This window comes from Tursiops truncatus, chromosome 8 (assembly GCF_011762595.2).
Source record: "Tursiops truncatus isolate mTurTru1 chromosome 8, mTurTru1.mat.Y, whole genome shotgun sequence".
In the NCBI taxonomy this organism is placed as follows: Eukaryota; Metazoa; Chordata; class Mammalia; order Artiodactyla; family Delphinidae; genus Tursiops; species Tursiops truncatus.
In genome coordinates, this window is record NC_047041.1 from 83,571,467 (window position 1) to 83,595,345 (window position 23,879).

General features: G+C 45.8%; 1 protein-coding gene across 1 annotated transcript in view; it reads left to right on the forward strand.

The window, feature by feature from the left end:
• The window catches only part of KIAA1549L (KIAA1549 like), a 284,536-nt gene that overhangs the window by 173,338 nt on the left and 87,319 nt on the right, over positions 1-23,879 (forward strand). Inside the window, exons 9-11 of the mRNA XM_073808743.1 lie at positions 2,563-2,714; positions 8,028-8,199; positions 20,052-20,215. Coding sequence (XP_073664844.1) covers positions 2,563-2,714; positions 8,028-8,199; positions 20,052-20,215 — 488 coding nt within the window. The remainder of the gene's footprint in view (positions 1-2,562; positions 2,715-8,027; positions 8,200-20,051; positions 20,216-23,879) is intronic.

A 23,879-nucleotide genomic window follows, 5' to 3' on the forward strand; every position in this document is an offset into this window, starting at 1 on the left:
TTATTTATCTTTGTCTGCGTTGGGTCTTTGTCGCTCTGCCCCGGGCTTTCTCTAGTTGGGATGAGCGGGGGCTGCTCTTTGTTGCGGTGCGCAGGCTTCTCCTTGTGGTGACTTCTCTCTTTTTTTAAAATATCTTTATTGGAGTATAATTGCTTTACCATGGTGTGTAAGTTTTTGCTTTATAACAAAGTGAATCAGCTATATGTATACATATATCCCCATATCTCCTCCCTCTTGCGTCTCCCTCCCACCCTCCCTATCCCACCCCTCTAGGTGGACACAAAGCACCGAGCTGATCTCCCTGTGCTATGCAGATAGCCAGTGATTTTCCCACTAGCTACCTGTTTTACATTTGGTAGTGTATATATGTGCATTGGCTTCTCTTGTTGTGGAGCATGGGCTCTAGGTGTGCAGGCTTCAGTAGTTGAAGAACGCGGACTCAGTAGTTGTGGCTCACGGGCTCTAGAGCACAGGCTCAGCAGTTGTGGCGCATGGGCTTAGTTACTCCGCGGCATGTGTGATCTTCCCAGACCAGGGTTCGAACCCGCGTCCCCTGCACTGGCAGGAGGATTCTTAACCACCAGGGAAGCCCTTAACCATTTTTAAAGTGTGCAATTCAGGGGCATTAAGTACATTCACAGTGTTGTGCAACCATCACCACTATCTATTTCCAGAATGTTTTTGTCACCTGAAGGCTTCTACTCTTCTCTTCTTTGATGTCTGCCCTTGCATCATCTCTGGGATTCCTGTAAAGTAACCCATGATGACGTCCCTCGACCATCCTGTGTCCCCTCTCTTGCTCTTGTCCACCAGTTAGGAGAGACCAGTGTAGAAGTAATCCTTCAGCAGTTGGCGCTGTCCTTTTACGGGAGGGGTGTCTTTGAATGCGCAAGAACACGGGCTCTCCTTCTGGAGTCAGGAGGCTGGTCAGCCCTTCCTCAGCCTGACAGCTGTGTCAGGAGGGTTCCAAGGGGCCACAGTGGGAAGTGCAGGAGTGTTTTATCTTTGTTTGCAGGAGTTCTGCTGAGCTGGGAGTCCCTCATAAGGGCCCTGGAAGGAAAGCTGCTTTATGCCCTCTGTGGGGATTATTTAGCATTTGTGGTTTCAAAGAAATGATTTCTAAGACTCAGCTGTGGGTTTTATTTTTCTCTTGATTGGTTTAAGCATCGTTCTCTGTATCTCGTTGTCATCCGTTGCGTGTTCTGGCCCTGTTAGAATGCCATCATAGCAACAATGCCGTCTTTATATCCAAGCTATTGCTAGATCCCAGTAGACGGGTGGTATTAATGGTCCTTGGCTGGACTGTAGTAGAACAAACTCTGCTAAATGAAAAACCTTGTATTACATTCCCAGCCCGTGTAAGTTTTGGTCTAAGAAGATGAGAATTGCTTTTAGCATTTTTGTTTTCAGGGATGACTGTGTTTGGAGGGAGTGTTCGTGTGTTTGGGAAGAAGTGTGCTTCTTCCCAAGGGTCTCGGAGGAAGGGCTGGCTTTGGGGGTAGACAGCAAAAGGCAGTCGTCCCCGTAGTAATTGACCACAGCAGTCTTTGGACGGCTCTGGTGTTCACTAAATTCTCTCCCGTGCACCAGCCATTGCCTGGAATTCCATCACCAACACCTTAACCCATTGATTAAGACACCCTGGATGTGGGTGAAGCCCAGCAGTGAAGGAGGGATGGAAAGAGAGGGTTTCATTTTCCTTCTGCACACCAGGCTCTATGCTAAGCTGCTATATACATCTTATTTCATCTCAACCTTAAAGCCCACTAGAAATATATTTGCTGTGATATAGCCTGTAGCCCTTCTTATTCCGTTTTACAGAAAAGGACTTGGACTCTGAGAGGGCCGGTGGTTTGCCCAAAGTCCCCCAACTGGCAAGGGCCAGCACGGAGAGAACCCAATCTTTCTATCACACGATCCTTCTCTCAAGTGAGAGAGACCCCAGGGGCCCTAGGCAGCTTTAGGGGTGAGCCCTGAAAGGACCCCATTGAGGAGACAAGGAAGAGGACACCGAACAGGGGGGTTTGCCCATGTGGAAGGGGCTGAATTGCAGGGTGGAGCTTAGATTTCTCACCAGAGCTGTTGGGAAGGAAAAGTAAAATCAGGGTAGCGCTGAGCCAGGGCTTCTGAGTGGGAACCACCAAAAATCCAAGTAGTTGTACCCATTAGCGATGCTGTATTCCCATATGGACTCTGACAACACATACTGTCTTAAATAAGGTTGGGACCTAATACAGCAGCGTTACACCTGTCACAGCTTGTGAAGGACAGAGTGCATGCTTTGGGGTTCCACAGGCTCAGGTTTGAGCCCTGGCTTTGCTGATTACTAGCTGTGTGACCTTAGACAAGTCACTTAACCTTTTCAGCATCTCGAACAGGTCAATAGCGATTCCTAACTCCTGGGGCTGATGTGAGGGTAAAGTGAGGGAAGGATGGCCAAACCCTAACGTGGGGTCGGGCCCATGGCCCTTAGTGGCTGGTGGGGGCCAGCGGTGGCGGCTGTGGTTCCGAGTCAGCAGGCAGCCTCTCCTCTGACAGCCCCTCTGTGTCCTGTGTCCACAGTGCTGCAGGGCGTGGACAGTTCCCTGGTGGGCCTGCACAACCAAAGCTTCGCCCGGGTCATGGAGCAGCGCCTGGCCCAGCTGTTCATGATGTCCCAGCAACAAGGCCGGCGGTTTAAACGGGCCACCACCCTGGGAAGCTACACCGTGCAGGTGGGTGTGCGTAAAGTCATGGGGGTCTTATAAGAAGGGTGTGGAAATGTGCTTCCTGAGCCTAAGAAAACCATGCTGCGTGCCGAGGAGTGCTCACATTGCAAGCTGATGAGGCCAGTTCATCCACACTGCTTAGGTTTGGGGGGGGGGGGGCGCGTGACAGTCATAATCATCGAAATCATGAAGGAGGCTGAGAGCTGCTCTCCCGACTACTAGCCTGTAGGGAAAGGAGGTCTCGGAAGAAATGCTGCCCACATGCACATATTTATTAAACAGAAGGCTATTAGTAAGCAAGCGCAACTCCTCTGCATCCTCTTCTGGAGGCTGGATGATGTCCCAGCTTTCAGGCCTCTCAGCGCCATGAGTGTGATCAGCAGAGACACCGATCAGCCTTACAGGTGTGGGATTCTGTTAGCCTTGTCGAATCCGTTTCCACAAATACAGCCCTCTACGTTTATAATGGACACGTGACCACACAGGGATTCAGGGTAGGGAGCTGTAGCAGACACCACTGGTGCCCTGCCCAAACCCCCTTCTAATTTCTGTGATGAACGCTGATGAACTCCCAGCATCTCTTTATTGATGGGCTGCTCTTGAGATGCCAGAACGTACTTTGCCCAGCCACGGCTGGCCGGAAGCACCTGGGAATTCACCAGGGGTGGAGGTATAAATACCACAGCTCTCTTGCTTCTTGGCTGGGAGGATTCTGAAATGTATGCTTTAGGATCATTGCCAGAGCTTTCCCACAGAGAATTACGCTTTAGTTTCCCGCTGTGGTGACTGGCTTCATAATGCATCCCTTGTTAGCTCCCTTCCACCCCCTGTCGGTTCCCTGCATCTCTCCAATAAATTACAAGCATTCAACTCATCTCAGAGTCTGCTTCAGAGGGAACCCAACAGAGACAGTAGCCATCCTGAGGGTAGAGGCTCTAAGCCTCTCTAGATTCTTTATCCAGTTCAAGCAAGAGTGGGAATGTCTATAGCATATTCTGGGCAATCCACGTATCTTGAGTACCACTAATTTCACCAAAAGAGAACCCATTTCTAACATTTGTTATGCTAATTAACAAGCTCTCTTGAGCAAGGCATCAAATTACAGAAGTGCTTCTGGTAGTTGCCTCTAGGAAGTGGGCTTCTTATTTTCTGGGATCTAAAATATCCCAGATTGCCCCTGGGCAATCTAAAATATCCCAGATTGCCCCTGGATTGGTAATTGACCACATCTAGTGTGTAACTTAACCCAAACACACATGCATGGTGTCTAACTAAGAGGAAGCTTTAAAGGAAATTGCAGACATTACCACAGTGTCTGCAGATCATGTCCCCAGGCAATCTTGGAAGTACAAACGACCCATCTTCTGGAACACACTTCCCTATGTTAGTCAACATCACGCCCCTGAGGGAGACTCCAGGTCCCCCGTTCGCAGTTGGTGAATTTGGCTTCTTGTCCTATTGGATGTTGCTTTGGTTCTAAAAATCTTTGTGGTCTGAGACAGCCTTGTCATGAGGTAAAGCGATAGTTAATTTCATGTGCCAGGTTTGTGATTTCCCTTCTGTGGGTCCACGTGGGCCCTATAATTCACACTTTTCCACATGACAGAAAGGAAGTTGCTGGGCTTCAGACAGTTGAAATGGGATTTGCCTCAGCTGAAGGGGAGGAAAGACTCACCCTACACTGCTGGTGTTATTTGTAAACCTAAGAAACCCAGAACATTCTAAGTGTCTAAAAGAGCCCAGTGAGATGCTGTTTCCTCTTTTTTTCTGAGTACTCAGTGTGCTTGGTCCCTTTCGTTGCCTGGAAAACCTGAGTGAAGTAAGTAGGGGTTTATTTCTGCAAATCCCCAATTTACCGAGGCTGTAGACCACCTTCCAACATCATCCTTGGAGAAATTTGGTAAGAAGAATTTGCTATTAAATTGAAATTGAGCGAAGTTATTAGATACTTGAATGTTCATTCACCTTGTACCTGGTTATACTAATGCTCTCCCTACCTCCTCTCCCACTGGGGACAGAAATAACACCCCCAAGTTTCCCAAATAAAATTCACCCTACACAGCTTACATCATCCTTCACCCAGAGAAGTCCTTCATCTTGGCTCAGATCATTTGTAAAGATGAGCCACCTTCATGAATATGGAGATTTTAATGTCTAGAATCTAAAGATATTTCTCTAGTGGATGTATTTGAGAAATTGAGTCCAAAGAAGATATACATATGACCAGTAAGCATTTTTAAACATTTAACTCTTGTCATAAAAGTAATGCAAGTTTTAACTACCACAAGATGCCATTTTCAAGATGAGTAAAATGGTACTATCCCGTGTTGATGAGGTTGCAGTGAAGTGGGCACCCTCAAACACAGTAAATGGATATGACCTTGCTGGAGGGCAGGTGAGCAATTTAGACAAGAATCTTTTAGATGGTCACAACATTACTCCTATAAATTCATTTCGAGGAGATAGAGATGAACACAAAGATGAAAGGGTAAGAGCAGTGTTTCTCAGAGAGGGTCCAGAAAATGATTCTATAAGGTGCCCAGAGGCAAAGGGGCTTTCTGGCCAGGGCAGTTTGGGCAAGGCTGCATCCTGTAGAATGTTCTTGAAGATTCCAAAGGCATATTGGCATACCAAAGACTCTAAGAAAACCTGCAAGTAAAGAAATCTCCTTGACTTTCTTCAATATACTGGTTTCTACATTTAAATGCCAAATAAGACCCTTGTTTATAATAATATCTACATTTCCCCAACATTTTATTATAAGCATTTTCAAACTCACAGAAAAGTTGAAAAAATTATGACGTAAGCACCCATTTACTCACTGTCTAGGTTCTACAATTAACAGTGTATTATGTTACTGTTTTATATTTGATAACATATCATTTCCATACCGTAGATCAGTTTGGACTGTTCTAGAACCTCATATAAGTGGAATCCTACAGTATATTCTCTCTTGTATAAGGCTTTTTTGACTCTGTAGTGTTTTTGAGATTCATCCATGTTGTTCTTTTATTCAGTAGTTTATTCCTTTTTATTGTTGAATAATATTCCCTTGTATGAAATATACTACCGTTTGTTTATCCATGCTTCTGTTGATGGACACCTGCGCTTTTCCCAGTTTTTAGCTATTATAAACAAAGCTTCTATGAACCTCTTCTGCAGATCTTTCCATGGCCATGTGCTTTCATTTCTCTTGGGTATGTAGGAGTGGAATTCCTGGGTCATAGAGTTGGTCTATGTGAGTTCTAGGAGAGACTGCCAGACCTTTTCCCAAAGTGTACAGTTTGACATTCCCACTCCCACCAACCAGATGTGGAGTTACCCCACCTCCTCATCAACACGGTGTTGTCAGCCCTTCTTATTTTAGCCACTCTGGTGGTTGATATTGATGACTTGTGTTCGTTTTTTTTTTTTGTTTGCGGTACGCGGGCCTCTCGCTGTTGTGGCCTCTCCCGTTGCGGAGCACAGGCTCTGGACGCGCAGGCCCCGCAGCCATGGCTCACGGGCCCAGCCGCTCCGCGGCAAGTGGGATCTTCCCGGACTGGGGCATGAACCCGCGCCCCCTGCATCGGCAGGCGGACTCTCAACCACTGCGCCACCAGGGAAGCCCGACTTGTGGTTTTAAATTGAATTTCCTCATTGAGCATTTAAAAAATATGCTTATTGGCCATTCAGATATCTTCCTTTGTGAAGTGTCTGGTCAGACTTTTTTAAAACCCATTTTTTATTGGGTTGTAGTAATATTTATTTTAATTATTATTTATAGCATACATACATAGGAGCATAAAAATATGTAGAGTTTAAAGAACACTAGTAAAAAAGAACCCACAACCCAAAGAGTAAGAACATTACTGTTACCTTATCCCAGAAGCCTTTTCTGTGTCTTTTCTGATTATACATACTCACTTCCTTCCCATCAGAGATGACTGTGCTTCTGAATTTTGTATTAAATCACACCTGTGTTTTCTGTATAGATTTTACCATCCTCATGTGTATCCTTAAGTAGTACATCATTCGGTTTTGCATTTTATATTCTGTTATTTGTTTCTTTTGCTCCATATCAGGCTTTTATATTCACCCATATTGATACAAAGAGTCATAGTTCATTTACATGACTCTATAATATTGCATCGTGTGACTGTACCATAACTCACGTATCCATCCTACTGTTAGTGAATTCTGAATTTTCAGATGTTTTTGCTATGATATGAACAATGCTGCTATAAATATTTTGGTAACATCTTTTAATATCCTGTGAAACTCGTAATCTGTAATGTACACTTTTGAAAATATTATGCCATAATGTTTGTCGATGGTTAATTACACTAGTAAAAAGTTGAAAACAACCTAAATGTTTAAAAAGGAAGGGTTAGTTAGGTTTAAGAGCCATGCATACAGTAGAACATTATGTAGGTTTTAAATTTATGTTTTCTGTATTTATAATGATTATCAATTGTTAGTTACAATGCTGAAAAATGAATAACAATTTAAGTGTTCAACAGTAAAGGATTGGCTAAGTTTATGAGGCATGCCTTGGAATGCCGTGTAGACGTTAACATTTATGCTTTTGTTATATTTAAGCCCATTATGGATGCAAGTAAAAATGGCAATGTATAATACTATATAGAGAGTATGATAAATAATTTTGTAAAATGATAAATAAAAGGCCTGTGTGGAAAAAACAAAGAATAGACAAAATGGTAATAGTAATTAGCTTGTGGTGGAAGGATTCCAGATTGTTTTTATTTTATTTCATTTCTCGATGCTTTTTTGTATTTTCAGATTTTTCTGTAGTGACGATGTATAACTTGTACAGTGAGAAAAAGCAACAAAGGTTATTTTAGAAAAAGAGCTTTGCGTCTCCAAGTACTGCTTTTATCAGAGTTCTTTTGAATTGCAGACATATAAGTTCTTTTTTTTTTTCCTCTCTGGCAATTGCAGGAATTTGAAATTAGAAATCTTGTTTGAGAATAACCTAACATGCCCTGAATTAATGTGGAGGCCTAGTTTCAAATGAGGCCAGAGTTCTCTGGAGGCTGGAAGACATCACCATTTCAACGTTTCCTTCTCCAGCCTGAAACTGTTCTTTCCAGATGTTTATATTTTCAAAACCCTTTTCTCCTCCCTCCTCCAGCCATAGCAGGGTCTCTTGAGACGTTGGTGATAGGGAGGTGTGAGATGGGTGATGTCTAAAATATACGTCATGGGTCCACTTAGCCATGGAAGGCTTCGCAGTCGGGAGACAGCCTGCTGATTGCCCAGGTGATTGCAGAGTTAACGCAAGATGCCCTGTAAACATGGCCTGTCTTTTTCTGAAAGATGGTAAAGATGCAGCGGGTGCCAGGACCCAAGGACCCCGCGGAGCTGACTTACTACACCCTGTACAATGGGAAGCCTTTGCTGGGGACTGCAGCTGCCAAGATCCTGAGCACCATTGACTCCCAAAGGATGGCCTTGACCCTGCATCACGTTGTCCTTCTGCAAGCTGACCGTAAGGGGATAACCTTTCCATTCATTCATTTTTAAATTTTTAATTAATTTATTTATTTATTTTTGGCTGTGTTGGGTCTTCGTTGCTGCGTGCGGGCTTTCTCTAGTTGTGGCGAGTGGGGGCTACTCTTTGTTGCGGTGTGCGGGCTTCTCATGGTGGTGGCTTCTCTTGTTGTGGAGCACGGGCTGTAGGCGCGTGGGCTTCAGTGGTTGTGGCACATGGGCTCAGTAGTTGTGGCTCGCAGGCTCTAGAGTTCAGGCTGTGTTGTGGCACGTGGGCTTAGTTGCTCTGCGGCATGTGGGATCTTCCTGGACCAGGGCTTGAACCTGTGTCCCCTGCACTGGCAGGCAGATTCTTAACCACTGCGCCACCAGGGAAGTGCCGTCATTCGTTATTTTTAATACCAGTAAATGTTTCCTGAATCACTTGGATGTTATTAGACCCAGAGCGAAACATACTTCTGTTCTAGAAGGTTCTCAAATCAACCAGTTGTCTCCTGTGTTGTTTGAAGCAGTAGGTTTTGGGTCAGGGATATGTTTTGGCTACTAGGATGATGATAATACTGCTTTTCCCCAGGTCCTATCCTCTCTTCCTCCTCAGTATAATCTTGTGAACAGTTAGAAAAATCACCACAGCTGAGCTGGTATTTGTCTGCTGGGGAATTAAAGGTAATTTCATTCAATAAGCTTTGTAGAGTCCTGCATCAACTGTGTGTTCAGTGCTGGAGGACATATAGAAGCGGGCAAGTCCCAGTCACTGCCTTTAAGGAGCAGAGAAGGCGTTAATGCAGATATAAAGGCATAGAATGCAGGAATGCTTTGAGGAGACAATGTGATTGATACAGGGCTCAACCGAGGGACAGATTGCTCCGAAGGGGCATCCGGGAAGGATGAACAGAGAAAGGATATGAAACATAACAGCTGCCTCTTTGAGGACCCTCCCCTGGCAGCTACTGTGTTTGTTGCTTTACATAGATTTTCTCAATTTCTCTGGGGCAACTTTATTCCACTCCAAATTACAGATGAGGAAACCTAGGCTCAGAAAAGTTAACTAACTTGCGCAACATCACAGAACTAGGACTCGAGTTGCCAAGGTATGAATCTGGATCTGTTTGACTTCAAAAGTGTGTTCTTAACTGTATTGCGTGCTACAGTTTCAGCAGAGGGAGAGGAGGATGTACTGTCCAGAAAGAGGGAGCAGCAGAAGCAATAGAAGGGAGGTGAAAAGTACCAAGGGTGCTTGAAAAAAAGGAGTTCCAGTTGCCTGGAGTGCAGAAGCATGAGGAGGAGGTGATGGGATTAGAAACGAGCATTGCTTAGGAGACTCAGGCGTTGGATGGCAGGGGAAGGAGATTGTACATGATGTGATTGGCTGTGGGGAGCTGTTGGACATTTCTGAGCAGGGCAGTAGTATCACTGGAAGTACCCATTATCTAGGGAGGTTAATCTGTCGGCAGTGCCCAGGATGAGAGGGGGCAGGACTAATGAGGGTCTCTGGTAGCCCAGGCATTGGGGCCCCAGAAGAGGGCTGTGAAGGCAGCGAGGGGAGAGGGGGTTGATGAAGGTGACAGATTGTGTGGTAGAAATATTAGATTCGACAGCACACCGAGCATACAGGGCCTGGAAGGTCATCTCCCGTTGATCTCCTAGTTGGTGTCCGTGTTCCTTAGGAACCTGACGCCTGGCTCATGGTTTTCCTCTCCTCCTCGTCTCCTGCCTTCGTCCGGGGTAGGTGTGGCTTCCACAGAGATGGTGCAGCCCACATGTGGTTACGGCCCTCACTTCTGCTCGGCCAGCACATCCTCACAGACACACCTTTGCCTGGAAATGATGGTCTCCCTCTACAATCTTGTCTTTGAAATGACTTTTTAACCAAGATTCTCTTCCTTTGCACCTCTCTCCTTCCCTCCCTGTGAGCTCTGTCCCATGTCTGGTCAGGTCAGCTACTAACTTCATCAGTTATACTGCATCTTTTTTTTTTTTTTTTTTTTTCCCTGTACGTGGGCCTCTCACTGTTGTGGCCTCTCCCGTTGCGGAACACAGGCTCCGGACACGCAGGCTCAGTGGCCATGGCTTACGGTCCCAGCCGCTCCGCGGCATGTGGGATCTTCCCGGACCGGGGCACGAACCCTGCATCGGCAGGCGGACTCCCAACCACTGTGCCACCAGGGAAGCACTTACTGCATCTTCTTTATGTGGGTTCCCCAGGGCTCCATTCTCGGCTCTTTCTCCGTCTCTCCAGGTAGAGAATGAACTGTAGAGGACTGGAGTGAAAACCACCGTAGGTGCCCAGGTGAGAGGGGAAGGTGTCTGAGGTGGAGACTCAGAGAAGTGGTTGGATTCGGGATATTTTTGGAGACAGAGCTGTTGGGGCAAGGTAATGGATTGTGTGCGTGGCAGGAGGAGGTGAGGGCTGGAGGACTCAAGGGTGACTCCCAGGTGTTTGCTTGAGCACTGGTTGTGGTGTCATCTGTTGAGATGCAGAGAGGAGAGGAGGAGGTTTAGTGGGGCTGCAGTGGCGGTGGGGGAGATGGAGTTGAGAGTTTGCTTTTTGTGAGCTTCCACATTCAGGGAGAGCTCAGGAGATAGGAACTCAGCAGTCATCCACACAGGTGACATTTAGAGCTAAGGGAGTAGGTAAGATTAACCAGATTTGCCTTGATTTAGAACTAAAGAGAAGAGGGTAAAAATTCAGGCCCAGGGCATCCACATGAGGGAAGAACTGGAGCCAGCAAAGGACCCTGGGAAGGAGCATCTGGGGAAAAGGAGGAGGTGGTATCTAGAAATAAGTGAAGAAAGTCAATGTCCTGGGAGGGAGGGAGCTGCTGCATCATCTTCTGTTCTGGAAGGATGGAGATGAAGTGAATTTGGTAAACTGAAGTTCGGTGGTGACCTTGGCAGGAGGGGTTTCCAGGAAGAGGTGGTGGAGACAGCTTGGCTGGAGTGGACCCAGGAGAGAGTGGAGGTGGGGAAGCAGTTGCTGGAGGGGCATATGGGAGATATTGGGGTACGTTTGAATATCATGGGTGACTAATAGCAAGGGAGAAATTGACGATGCAGAAGAGAGACGAACACTGCAGGGGTGAAGTCCATATGTGCTCGAGGGGGTGGCACAGGTGGAGGGTTCAGACTCAGCGAGGAGCAGGGACGGCTCAATCTTTTGCACCAGGAAGGAAGGCAGAGTACAGGGGTGTGGGTGTCGGTCAGGGGGTGCATTTGGTAATGGAAGCCTGAGGATGTTTCTGCGGTTGTTTCTGCTCTCCTGGGGCATAATGAAGTTGGCAGCTGAGGTTGAGATTGTGTGGGGGGCATTTGAGCAAGGGTGCAGTGGTACACACTGAGCATCAGCAAACTGATGAGAGAAAAACCGTAAGATTGGCAAGGCTCCCCTCCTCCTGGGTCCTCACTGCTATGTTCAGACCATTTCTTCTATTCTTTCAAAATTCTAGATGCTTTGAACTGCCCCTTCCTCACTGTAGTCACCTCTAGAGCCCAAGCTGGCCCCCATCATCCTGGTTCATTGTCTCTTCCTCTCCATCGTTTCTCCTGTCCCAACCCATCCTCTACTTTGAGGTCAGTTCCTTGACCTCCTCACATCTACTCCAGGCCTTGTGGTATTTGGGAAGGGGCAGAAATGGGAGAGCAAGAGGTGAATGGAGTGTCAGGAGGAGAGGTAAGGGGACTTTGCTGATGGAGATGGATGGGAACAGTGGAAGGTCTGAGAGCATGGGCAGGAGAGAGCAATCAATCAAATTAGAAGGTGCATGGAGCCTTGTGGAAATGAGAGTCGAGGGGTCACTCTGGCTCAGAGAGCCAGGATTCAAACTCTGTTCCGCCTGGCTCCGGAGCTGCTAGCCCTCAACCTTACTTCTTTGTTTCCTTGAAATCCACCTGGCTCTCTCGGTTCCCTTCTAGAGTAACTCACAAACTGTTTCCTCTTCTCCATTTCATCATTATCTCCTCTTGGACTTTGCAGGTCCTTCCCAAATGACTCAGCCTCAGCCTCTTTGCCACTAATGTACCATCCACACTGTAATTAGAGTCATTATAATAAACACAGGTTCTGGTCTTACATCTACTCCATTTAAAAAATATTTGGTGGCTCTCTGCTGTTCATAGAATAAAATCCAATCTTCTTAAAGTGGGTCTTTGAAGCCTTTCACAACAGGTGCTCAGCAAATGTTCAGGGCCCTTGACAACCTGGTCTCCAGGCTTCTTACCCAGCCGTACAGCTACTCTTCTCTCCTTCAGACCTAATGCTTCAGCCACACGGGAGGATTCATTCTTCACATTCCCTATGCCTCTGAAGCCTTCCCTGACCCCCGAAGCATGACCCCTCCCCGAAGTTTCCCTAGTTCCAGGGGCCTCCATTGCCCTTATCACACTGGGCAAATGAGTTGTTTTCTCGCTTTTCTCCCTCATGAGCTCTTTAAAAGCAGGTACCACATCTCATTCCTTCTTGAATATCCAGCCCCACCTACTGCCTGGCTCGATCCTTGTGAAGGCAAAGAACCCACTTTCGCTAAATGCCTCTGCCAGGCCCTGAGTGAGGCACGTGGTTGGAAGACACCATAGCAGAGCAGTTGAGAGCAGAGCCTTTGTAATAAGATGGAAGACAAATGAATGACCCTCTGACCTACATTTTCCTCATACGTAAAATGGTGATATCAAAAACACTGACCTGGTAGAGCTACTGGGGGGATTAAATAAGGTAATTATTGCATGTAGAGGGTTTAGTACCATTTACTACGTGTCTATTAGGCTCGTAGTAAATGGTAGCCAAGTGTCTCATTTATCCATAAGGTAGAAGGACTCGAGGAGAGGCAATGAAGAGGGAAGGGAGATTTGAAGGTTAAGAGCCTGTATAATTCAGAGAATAGGGTGCTCTTAATGAAATTAGAGAGGGGGTTAGAGTGGAGAAGCACTTTTAGGAGGGAGAAGGTGATTTACTCAGTTTGGACCATGTGGAGTTTAAGTGATGCGCTATTAAGGGGTACCATGGGGGTGTTGAGGGCTGAGGTTAGGAAAGTTGTTGGAAATCCAAGCCTGGATCCCAGGAGAGAGGCCTAAGTTAACACTATGGATTTTGAGAATGTTGTAGATACAGGGTAGAATTTAAATCCTGGAGAAAATTCGAGTCCTGGAGAGAGTATAGCTAGATGACAGACCCTGGGAAATGCCTCCATCCCAGGATCAGATGAGGAGGACACTAAGGCCAGTGAAGAAGAGGAGAAACAGAGAGGTTTTAAATCTCATTTTCTCCTAATAGCTTTGAAATCAGCCTGAGATGTGAATCTGAGGTCAGCACTTTGAATAGAGAGTCATGGTGTTGAACAGACACCTTGTCCCTCTGAAGGTAGGGTGTAGCGTTCTGTGTGTTCCAGTGTCTTCTAAGTCGCTAGGTCTAGGGCCGATGTGCAGTGCCCTACAGCAGAATATATGATGCCCACTCTACCCATGTCATCTCTGGGTAATGGGGCAGCAATGACTTCTATAGAAGCAACTGCATTCCCGATGGAGGTTTTCATCCACTCCCTTTGCAGGATCTGGAGTGAGAGGCCCCTCAGAGAGGTTATCCAGCTGATGGAGTAGGGAAAATTCTCCCCATGCAGAAGCAGTCCAGGGCGGGAATTGGTTTACCTTACACGGCCATCAGAAATTTATCTCAAAAAAAATATCACTTAAAGAAAGCCATAGACTGACCCTTTGGTTAAGGGAACTCTCATTCATTCCTTCAACAAATATTTTTTGAGCACCTGTTATGTGTCTGGCACTGTTCTAGGCACTGGAGATACAGCCGTGAGTAAAGCAGGCAAAACCTCTGCCCTCATGGACCTTACATTCCTGAGCGGGCAGGTTAAACAGACAAAATAACTGAATAATATGTTAGATGCTAATAAGTGCCATGGAGAAAAATTAAGCACAGAAGGGGCTAGGGGATGCCGAGGAGATAATGGCTGTGATTTTAAATTGTTGGGGTGTCGAGAAGAGGATATTGAGGAAGTAACCTTTGAGTGACCACCTGAGGATACCTGGGACAAGAATCCAGGCAGAGGGGGGAGGGTTTGAGAGCCAGCGAGGAGGTCCCGATGGAGGAGAGCAGCAGCGATGAGGTCAGAGGTGCAGACTAGGGGCCACGATCGGTGGAGCCCCATGGGCTGCACCCAGGTGGGGTGAGAGCCACGGGAGTGTGTGGGCAGGGGCAGGATGGGCCTGGGCTCTCACCAGCTGCTGGACCCTCCCCTGTGTCCACTCACAGCAGTCATGAACTCTGATGTTTTGACAGCCACAGAAACGAGCTGGGAGCTTCTTCGAATGGATTCCTTCTCCTTTCAACATTTGCTCCACATGAGAATAATTATTCTGAGTTTAGGTTATGTGGACCCTTTGACTTCATTCCCTCTGACAGATACTTTGTGTGTGTGTGTGTGTGTGTGTGTGTGTGTGTGTGCATGCACACGCACACATGCACAAACTTCCATTCATGTGTGATAACTCAGAACTGACTTAAATTGTATATTTCAGAGAAATGAATTTTTTGGTAAAAAAAAAAATATCTAACCTCCCCGGGGCTCAGTTTCTTCATCTGAAAAATGGGTATGAGAATCTTGACAAAGAGGGTATCCCAATGCCTAACACACGGTAGAAGCTCAAGAATGTGTTGTCTCATTTTCCTGTCCTTCCTCTGACACTCTTGTAAGTTAAATAACCATTTGTTCCTTTTCACCTCTGTACATGACTTTGTAGTTTTAGATCATTATGCCAATGAATATACTGGGTTTGGATGACTTCAGCTGACCTAACTTTACTATCGCTTTGACTGTTCAATGAATTTATTTATTTATTTTTTTTTAACAGCTTTATTGGAGTATAATTGCTTTACAATGGTATGTTAGTTTCAGCTTCACAACAAAATGAATCAGTTATATATATACATATATTCCCATATCTCCTCCCGCTTGCGTCTCCCTCCCTCCCACCCTCCCCATCCCACCCCTCCAGGCAGTCACAAAGCACCGAGCTGATCTCCCTGTGCTATGCGGCTGCTTCCCACCAGCCATCTACCTTACGTTTGGTAGTGTATATATGTCCATGCCTCTTTATCGCTTTGTCACCGTTTACCATTCCCCCTCCCCATAGTCTCAAGTCCATTCTCTAGTAAGTCTGTGTCTTTATTCCTGTTTCACCCCTAGGTTTTTCATGACATTTTTTTTTTTAAATTCCATATATATGTGTTAGCATACGGTATTTGTCTCTCTCTTTCTGACTTACTTCACTCTGTATGACAGACTCTAGGTCTATCCACCTCATTACAAATAGCTCAATTTCCTCTCTTTTTATGGCTGAGTAATATTCCATTGTATATATGTGCCACATCTTCTTTATCCATTCATCCGATGATGGACACTTAGGTTGTTTCCATCTCTGGGCTATTGTAAATAGAGCTGCAATGAACATTTTGGTACATGACTCTTTTTGAATTATGGTTTTCTCAGGGTATATGCCCAGTAGTGGGATTGCTGGGTCATATGGTAGTTCTATTTGTAGCTTTTTAAGGAACCTCCATACTGTTCTCCACAGTGGCTGTATCAATTTACATTCCCACCAACAGTGTAAGAGGGTTCCCTTTTCTCCACACCCTCTCCAGCATTTATTGTTTGTAGATTTTTTGATGATGGCCATTCTGACTGGTGTGAGATGATACCTCATTGTAGTTTTGATTTGCATTTCTCTAATGATTAGTGATGTTGAGCATTCTTTCATGTGTTTGTTGGCAGTCTGTATATCTTCTTTGGAGAAATGTCTATTTAGGTCTTCTGCCCATTTTTGGATTGGGTTGTTTGTTTTTCTGTTATTAAGCTGCATGAGCTGCTTATAAATTTTGGAGATTAATCCTTTGTCAGTTGCTTCATTTGCAAATATTTTCTCCCATTCTGAGGGTTGTCTTTTGGTCTTCTTTATGGTTTCCTTTGCTGCGCAAAAGCTTTTAAGTTTCATTAGGTCCCATTTGTTTACTTTTGTTTTTATTTCCATTTCTCTAGGAGGTGGGTCAAAAAGGACCTTGCTGTGATTTATGTCATAGAGTGTTCTGCCTATGTTTTCCTCTAAGAGTTTGATAGTTTCTGGCCGTACATTTAGGTCTTTAATCCATTTTGAGCTTATTTTTGTGTATGGTGTTAGGGAGTGATCTAATCTCTCAATGAATTTATTAATGTACATAGCATGAATGTGTTCTCTCCCCATTTAAATAGAGGTGAAAGGATTTTCCACACTGCATCAAGAAGGCACACCTCCATCAAAACAATAGAGCTGAGTAAGAGCAAAACACATGTAAATATTTCATTCTTGCTAATGAAAACACTTATATACATATATAAATATATGTAGGATATCATGTTCTGATCCACTATACATTTTTCTCCATCAGGATAGAACAGCATAGCCGAAAAGAGGCATACTGATATTTTTCACAGAAGCACAGAGCTTTAAAAAATGTTAATGGCCTAAAACTCACATATAAATACTGAATTACTAAAAGCAGCAGCAATTACATGTTTAATGTCAACAGGAGCACATTATCTAATGAGCTGTTTGCAGAAGTTAATAATGTGATTAATCACTGACTGACAAAAACTGTGGAAAAGAAGTTCTTTTGTACTGATAGTACTCCCAAGGCAGTTGCTGCCTGACGAGAGGTAGATCTTGGCTAGTGAGGTGCCAGTTCAAGTCAGGGGCTGGTGGAAGTCAGAGAAAGATCAGCTGGCTCCTCAGGCAGGCCCTCACCATGTGGCACGTACTGGTGGGACCTTTGTATTCCAGAGTCCAGTCCTCAGCTTTGTGGGTCTAGTAGCCCCCAGAATTAAGCAGGATCAGGAGGACCAAGTTACACTAACCAGACTTATAAGAGATTGATATATAAACCAGATTGAAAGTATTTAGTTTAAAATATGGATTAGAAGTACCAAGGAGAGGGGATTTCTTTAACTGGCTGTTACTCTATCCTTTGTGGAAATCTGTATGGGGAGCCAAATTGCAAAAGGAATAATGGTAGTTCAGTTACACATTCATTCAACTTTTAATTGAGCACCTACTATGTGCAAGGCACTGTTCTAGGCCCTGGGGAATGCAGCAAACAAGGGACAAAAAACCTCCCTGCTCTCTTAGGGTGCACATTCTAATGGAGAGGCAGGGGGTGACAGATGGTGAGCAAATGTATATGTATCATGGCAGATGGTGATACGTACTTTAGAGCCTCACCACTCCAAGTGTGGCCTGGGGGCCTGCTGCATGGGTACCCCCGGGGAGCTTATTAGGCATGTTTCCGAGTCCAAGCTTGTACTGCTCACCACACAACAGGCTGATAAATCGAGAGACGAGTTGTTGGGGCCAGGAATAGTGACTTTATTTGGAAAGCCAGTAGACTGAGAAGATGGTGGACTTGTGTCCCAAAGAACGTATTACAGGGGGACCCATCCCAACCCACAGAATCAGAATCCACATTTGAGCAAGATTCCCAGGTGATGGGCATGCACATTAAAGTTTGAGAAGCACTGATTTAGAGAAAAATTAAGTAGGAAGAGGGGGATGGAGAGTGCTAAGGGCAGGGATTGTTATTGATATTTTATAGAGAGTACAGGGAAGGCCTCACAGATATGGTAACACTTGTTCAGAGCCCTGGTGGAGGGAGGGAGGGAGCCACGTGGATATGTAGGTGAAGAGCGTTCTAGGTAGTAGAAGAATAAGCTGGTGCAAAGGCCCTGAGGCAGGAGCATGTCCTGCATGTTTGAGGAACAGTAGGAGGGAGGTAGGCTGGAGCAGAGTGAGTTGAAGGAAGAGTTGTAAGGGCAGAGAAGTAACTAGATGGTTGGTCGGGCAGATCACTTAAGGTCTTATAGAAATTATAAGGACCCTGGCTCTTACTCTTAGTGGGGTTGGAGCCTCTGGAGGGTTTGAGCAGAAGAATGTTGTGATCTGAATTTTTAAAGGATCACTCCAGCTTCTGTCTTGCAAATAGACTATAGGGGACAAGGGAGGAGCTCATTGCAGTAATTCAGGTGAGAGATGTTGGTAGCTTGGACTATAGCAATAGAAAGAAGTCATATATTTTGAAGATGGAGATGACAAGGTTTGTTGCTCAGTAGGATATTGAGTGAGAGTAAAAGAGACAGGTCAACATTGATGGCAAAGTTATTGGTCTGAGCATCTGGAAGGAAGGAGTTGCCATTTGTTGGAGTGGAAAATATCACAAGAAGAACAGGTTTGGTTGGGGGTGGGGGGGTTGAGAGTTGGGCTCTGGATATATTAGAGACATTTCTTAAGTATCCAACTGGAGATTTGAGTTGATGGGTGGATACAGGAACCTGGAGTTCAGAGTAGTGGTCCTGGTTAGAGATATAAATGAGCAGCAACAGCACAGATGGTTTTTAAGCCTTGAGTCCATGAGATCATCTAGGGAGTGGGAGAGAAGAGAGCTTGTGTGGTATTAACAGTATCACCAAGCTCAAACAGCCAGCTGCAGCCATCTTGCCCACCAGATAGACCTGCCATCCGGCCAGGTTACCCATGTCTGCTGGTCGGGGTACCCTCCCCTGGCATGGATAAATCTTTGGTTCTCTTTTTCTAGATTTTCTGCAGACCCCACTCCCTTCCAATAACTCTTTATTCCTATAAACAATTATTTTGGCTACTGTTTTCTTTACTCCAGTCCTTTTGATTGGACTGAGGTGTTGCCAAAGCTTCCCCACCTGGGATCGTGGGGGGAGGACTCATTCATCTCATATCAAAGGCTTTTTCTTTTTTTTCACATTTTCCGAACCCAGCTTACTAAAAAGTTGAAAGAATTGTACAGTGAACACCCATGTTGCTACCACCTCAATTCCACAATTAGCGTTTTACTCTATTTTAATAATCACATCTCTGTTCATCTAGTTTTCCATTCATCTGTTAATCCATCATATTTTTTGATGTATTTCAAAGTAAGTTGCAAACATCAGTAGACTTCAACCCAAAACACTTCAGTATGCATATCATTGCCTAGAGTTCAATATTCATTTGTGATGTTTTAGATAAAATCAACATACAGTGAAATGAACAGCTCTTAACTATACCATTTGATGTTTTGACAAGTGTATACACCTGTGTGACCCAAACCCCTATCATGATGTAGAGCATGACCACAAACCTGTGGCCCTTTGCAACTTAATTAATGCCAGCCCCACCCTCCTTGAGGCACCTACTGTTCTAATAACACATTCTTCCTACGACAGTCACTTTCGTTACTCTATTTCACTCTGGCTCTGAGAATAGCTGGATCGTTTTGATTAGACAAGGCATTTCCATGCCTCCCCAGCCAGCCATCAGGGGGCGGGGCAGATCCGTCCACTCAGGTATGTTTTATTCGTTGCTCACTCAGCGGGTGACTTAACTACAATATTTAGAGTCATCTCTCCGTGGCCTTTGCCGCCTGACTGCCCCACTGTACTAATCCTCAGATTGCTTCTCTCTTCTCTTTTGACTCACGGACATTACCAGTGGGGAAACTTGATACCAATCCATCTTCCTCTTCCTCCTCTTCATCATAGTGAAGGCTCACATTTCTTGAGCACCTACTAGGGGCCACACCAAAGCACCACATGTACCTTGCCTCTCTGATGCCTTGCAACGTGGTAGCCCCATTTTACAGATGAGGACACTGAGGCTCAGAGACTTTGAGTAGCTTGCCAAGGCAAGAGCCTTTCTGAGCCCAGACCCTCTCAACCATCTCACGACCTGGGACTGGAGGGCATTTATCTCCTGCTTGCTTTCCCCTTCCCCGAGCTCCTTGTCATGTGCTTCCCCTACTCTTCCCTGCAGCCGTGGTGAAGAACCCGCCCAACAACCTGTGGATCATCGCCGCGGTGCTGGCGCCCATTGCCGTGGTCACGGTCATCATTATCATCATCACTGCCGTGCTCTGCCGGAAGAACAAGAACGACTTCAAGCCAGACACCATGATGAACCTGCCCCAGAGAGCAAAGGTATGAGACGGACGCTGTGAGGAGAGGGGCAGGAGCCCTGGCCCCTTGGGGCTCCACCTGCCTTTTCTCTCATGGCTCTTGAGGTCTTTGCAAGTACCTTCAGAAGCATCCTCATGAGTCCCCATGTTGAAGGAGACCCTTTATTTACTTATTTGAATGTTTTAAAAATTGTGGTAAAATATACATAGCATAAAATTTACCATCTTAGTCACTTACAAGTGTACAGTTCAGTATTCTTTAGAATATTTGCATTCTCATGCCACCTTTATTTTTATAATGAGGACACGATAGCTAATGCTCATCTAACGCTCACTCTTTGCCTTAAATGCTTCTCAGGGCTTTGCATATACCAGCAACCCCTAATCTTGCCAGCAACCCTTTGAGGAAGAACATTATTTTACAGATGAGGAAACAGAGGCACAGAAAACGAGTTGCTAGCTAGACCTGAAAGGGGCCTCAGAGGTCATCTGATCGGACACCTTCCCTTTTACAGAGAAGTGACTTCTTCACAATGGCACAGTTAGTAAGTAGCAGAACTGATAGTAGAACCAGGTCTCTTGGCTCCTAACTCAGGGCCCTTTGGGGCACATCAGACCCTCAAAATTTTCCTTCTTCCGCTGGCCGGAGTGGCTGATCTTCAAAGGCTGCATGACGGGTGAGCTACAGATGCTTGGCCGGGCAGCCATCAACCCCCAGTTCAGTGGCTCCCCTGAGGGCCGGCCGGGAGCCCCGGCCGCTTTCCACAGCCTCCATAGGGCCGTACCACCCATCTCCAGTGACTGGAAGGGGAATGAACTGAGGAAATTCCAAAGGCTAATTCTCCAGTCATGTAGCTCCCTTCACAATAGTCCCCGAAGGGGCTATAATAACCTGTAATACCCAGTGTTTAAATAATGCCTTACAATATCCTGGGCTATCCTAGGTCTGTCACCTTGTTTGCGCATCACAGTAGCCCTGTGAGGTAGGTTATAGTCAGGGCAGCATTTATGATTTTCATTTTACTGCAGAGAAACCCAAAGGAAAGAGAGACTGTGGGACTTACTCCACAGCAGTGGGGGAGGTACTCAGGCCCATATCCGAGTCTTTGGGCTGTGTCTACTTTATACCCCTTCCTGAGCTCTGAGATTTGGTGGGTAGGATCCTCTTCCAGCCCTGAACATCTGAGCTTTGTCTACCTGTGCAGGAATGAAACAGCGAATGGAATTTCACATCCACTGGGATGCATGACGTAGTGATTGTCCTTGCTGGGAGTCAGGCATGTCTAGTTCTTCCTGGATGATCATACCTTGCTTCAGCAAAAGAAATCAAATGAATTTGATTGTTTGTTAAACCGAGTCACCTGTTGAGAAGCTGCGGCTTGCTGAGACACTGTCTAGTGAGGAGCCCAACCCCAAAGCATGTCGTTCCGTGTCTGTTGACATAAAGCCACCCGCTGCGCGGACGCAGCACGATGTTGGTAATTACCCAAGCAGTGAAAAATGAAACTATTCCAAGAAGGGGTATTTCATTTCCATCTTAGCTTGGTTATAATCTGAGCCTTGCAGACATAACAGTAATTACCAGAATCTAATTGCAGCTGAGTCCAGGAATGCGAAACATGCCATACTGAGGTTGTAAATGCCATCTTTGTGTGCTAGATGAAGCCAAAATTTTACTAATTTGCCGAGATGAGTTGGGCAGCACATGATTTCAGCATATCTTCTGGCTGGAAAGCTGTCTGAGGCTGGAACAGATTCATGTGTGTGGGTTTTCATAGCCCCTTTTATGTCCCTTCCCGGTGCATTGTGCTGCAACAGATACCCGGCTGCTGTGGAAAATCAAGCAAATTTATGTTCCATGAGATGATTGAGTTCACTTGTGTGGGTTGATGGTGGTTGTTTTCTCCCTCAATGAGACTGGGCTACGCACTTGATTTCCAAAGCCCTTTTATCACGGGAAACCAGCGGGGTGGAACTGCCTGTTCTTACCGCAGTCCTGCCCGTTGCAACCCAGGGGCACTGCAGTGTTTGCAAGAGGAGAGAGCCGCCTGCATCACTTCTCAGAACCGTTGTGTGTGAGCAGAATTCATTGAACGCCAAGGGACCAGGCGGGATGAAAAAGTTAGCTTTCGCCACCAATCCAGAGACCGGGAGGGTGGTCTCCTAGTCTCCAGGGACACCACTGTGCCTGTAAGGATGCGGGCTGCAGTGCCAGAGGACATGGCTGGGGATCCTTGCTGAGCCCCACTAATAGACTTAACATCCTAAGAGGAGGTGAGTGTGGCTGTCCCGGGAGCCAAGACCCAGCCGTGCACGCCCACACCCTTCCGCAGAGACAAGGTACCACAGATGTAACCCTATTACCATTGCTGTCATCCGGGCTTCGGCAGGTAGAAGGTTGAGAAAATGATCAGCGCAGGAGGAGGGCCAGGCGTCATGCCTTTATCGCCTCCTTTCTTCCTAGTTCACTTTTCCCTCCTCTTTGTCATTGGATTCATAGCCTTTCCCCAGGTTTTCCCTTCAACTGAAGAGAACATGATCCCCTGGAACAGGCCACCTTAAGAGAAAGTTGTTAGGGCCATATCCAGGTGCAGAGTGAGCTTGGAGGGCCTGCACTGGTTGGCATGACCTTCTGCTTGGGATGGGTCTGCTTTAGTCACCCCCTAAAGATGCCCAGCTGTCTCCTGTTTCTCACATATTATCTATATGACCATACTTAACCTCTTTGTGCCTCAATTTTCCCATCTGTGAAATGGGGGTGATAACAGTATTCACTTACAGGTTGTTGTGAGGATTGAGTTATGTGCATTACTTTGAGTGTACCTGGTACAGAATAAATATTATATATAAGTTGATGTTTATTATTACACATGCTTTCTTCTTAGAAGATCTGGGTAACATGTTTACCTTTGAAATTGTTGGAGATTATTTTGATTTGATAATTTTACAAAACTCTTTAAAGCAACTGTAAATGTTTCATGATGTTGTATTAACGGTGTTAGGGGTCACTAGTGTGTGTCCCGTGGGCAGTTAGTTAACCTCAGGTGATTTTCAAGTTGGAGGCTGAAAGACCACTATCCTGTCAGTCAGAAGAGTAAGGTACTAGTCTTGAGTCTTTCACCACTTAGCTGTGTGATCTTGGCCAAGTCACCGAACCTCTCTGAGCTTTTGTTTTCTTACCTATAAAGTGAAGACTGTGCTGTTTGCCCTGCTTTCCCCATGTGGTTGTTGTGAGAATCAAGTGAGGTGTCTGTGTTTTGCAGGCTGTAAGTACTGAACATGCACAGGGATTGTTCTTATTAACCTAATAACAAGGGCCGCCTTTTAAGCTTGTTATTCCTTAATGTCTCCCTGCTCACCCACCGTCAACCCAGTCTCCTGAAGTATCTAGCGGGCAACTTCAGCCCAGTGTGAAGGGTGAGAGGCCAAGTTCAGAGAGAGTGAGGATGAGGGGGGCAAGCCAGAGCTAGCTCGTCTTCCTCACTAGGTTCTCAGGTCATCTTAGCCGCCAGTGCAGACTCCCAGTACCTCACATACAGGCCAGTAGGCTCAACACAGGAGCCAGGCCAAGTGTGGTAGAAGATGCCCAACCAAGATGGCAGGCTTCAGAAGGAGAGGAGAGGCCGTGGGAAGAACCATCAAGCAGTGGTTGGGTGTTCTGGCTCTGGGCCATATAGTACTGGGTT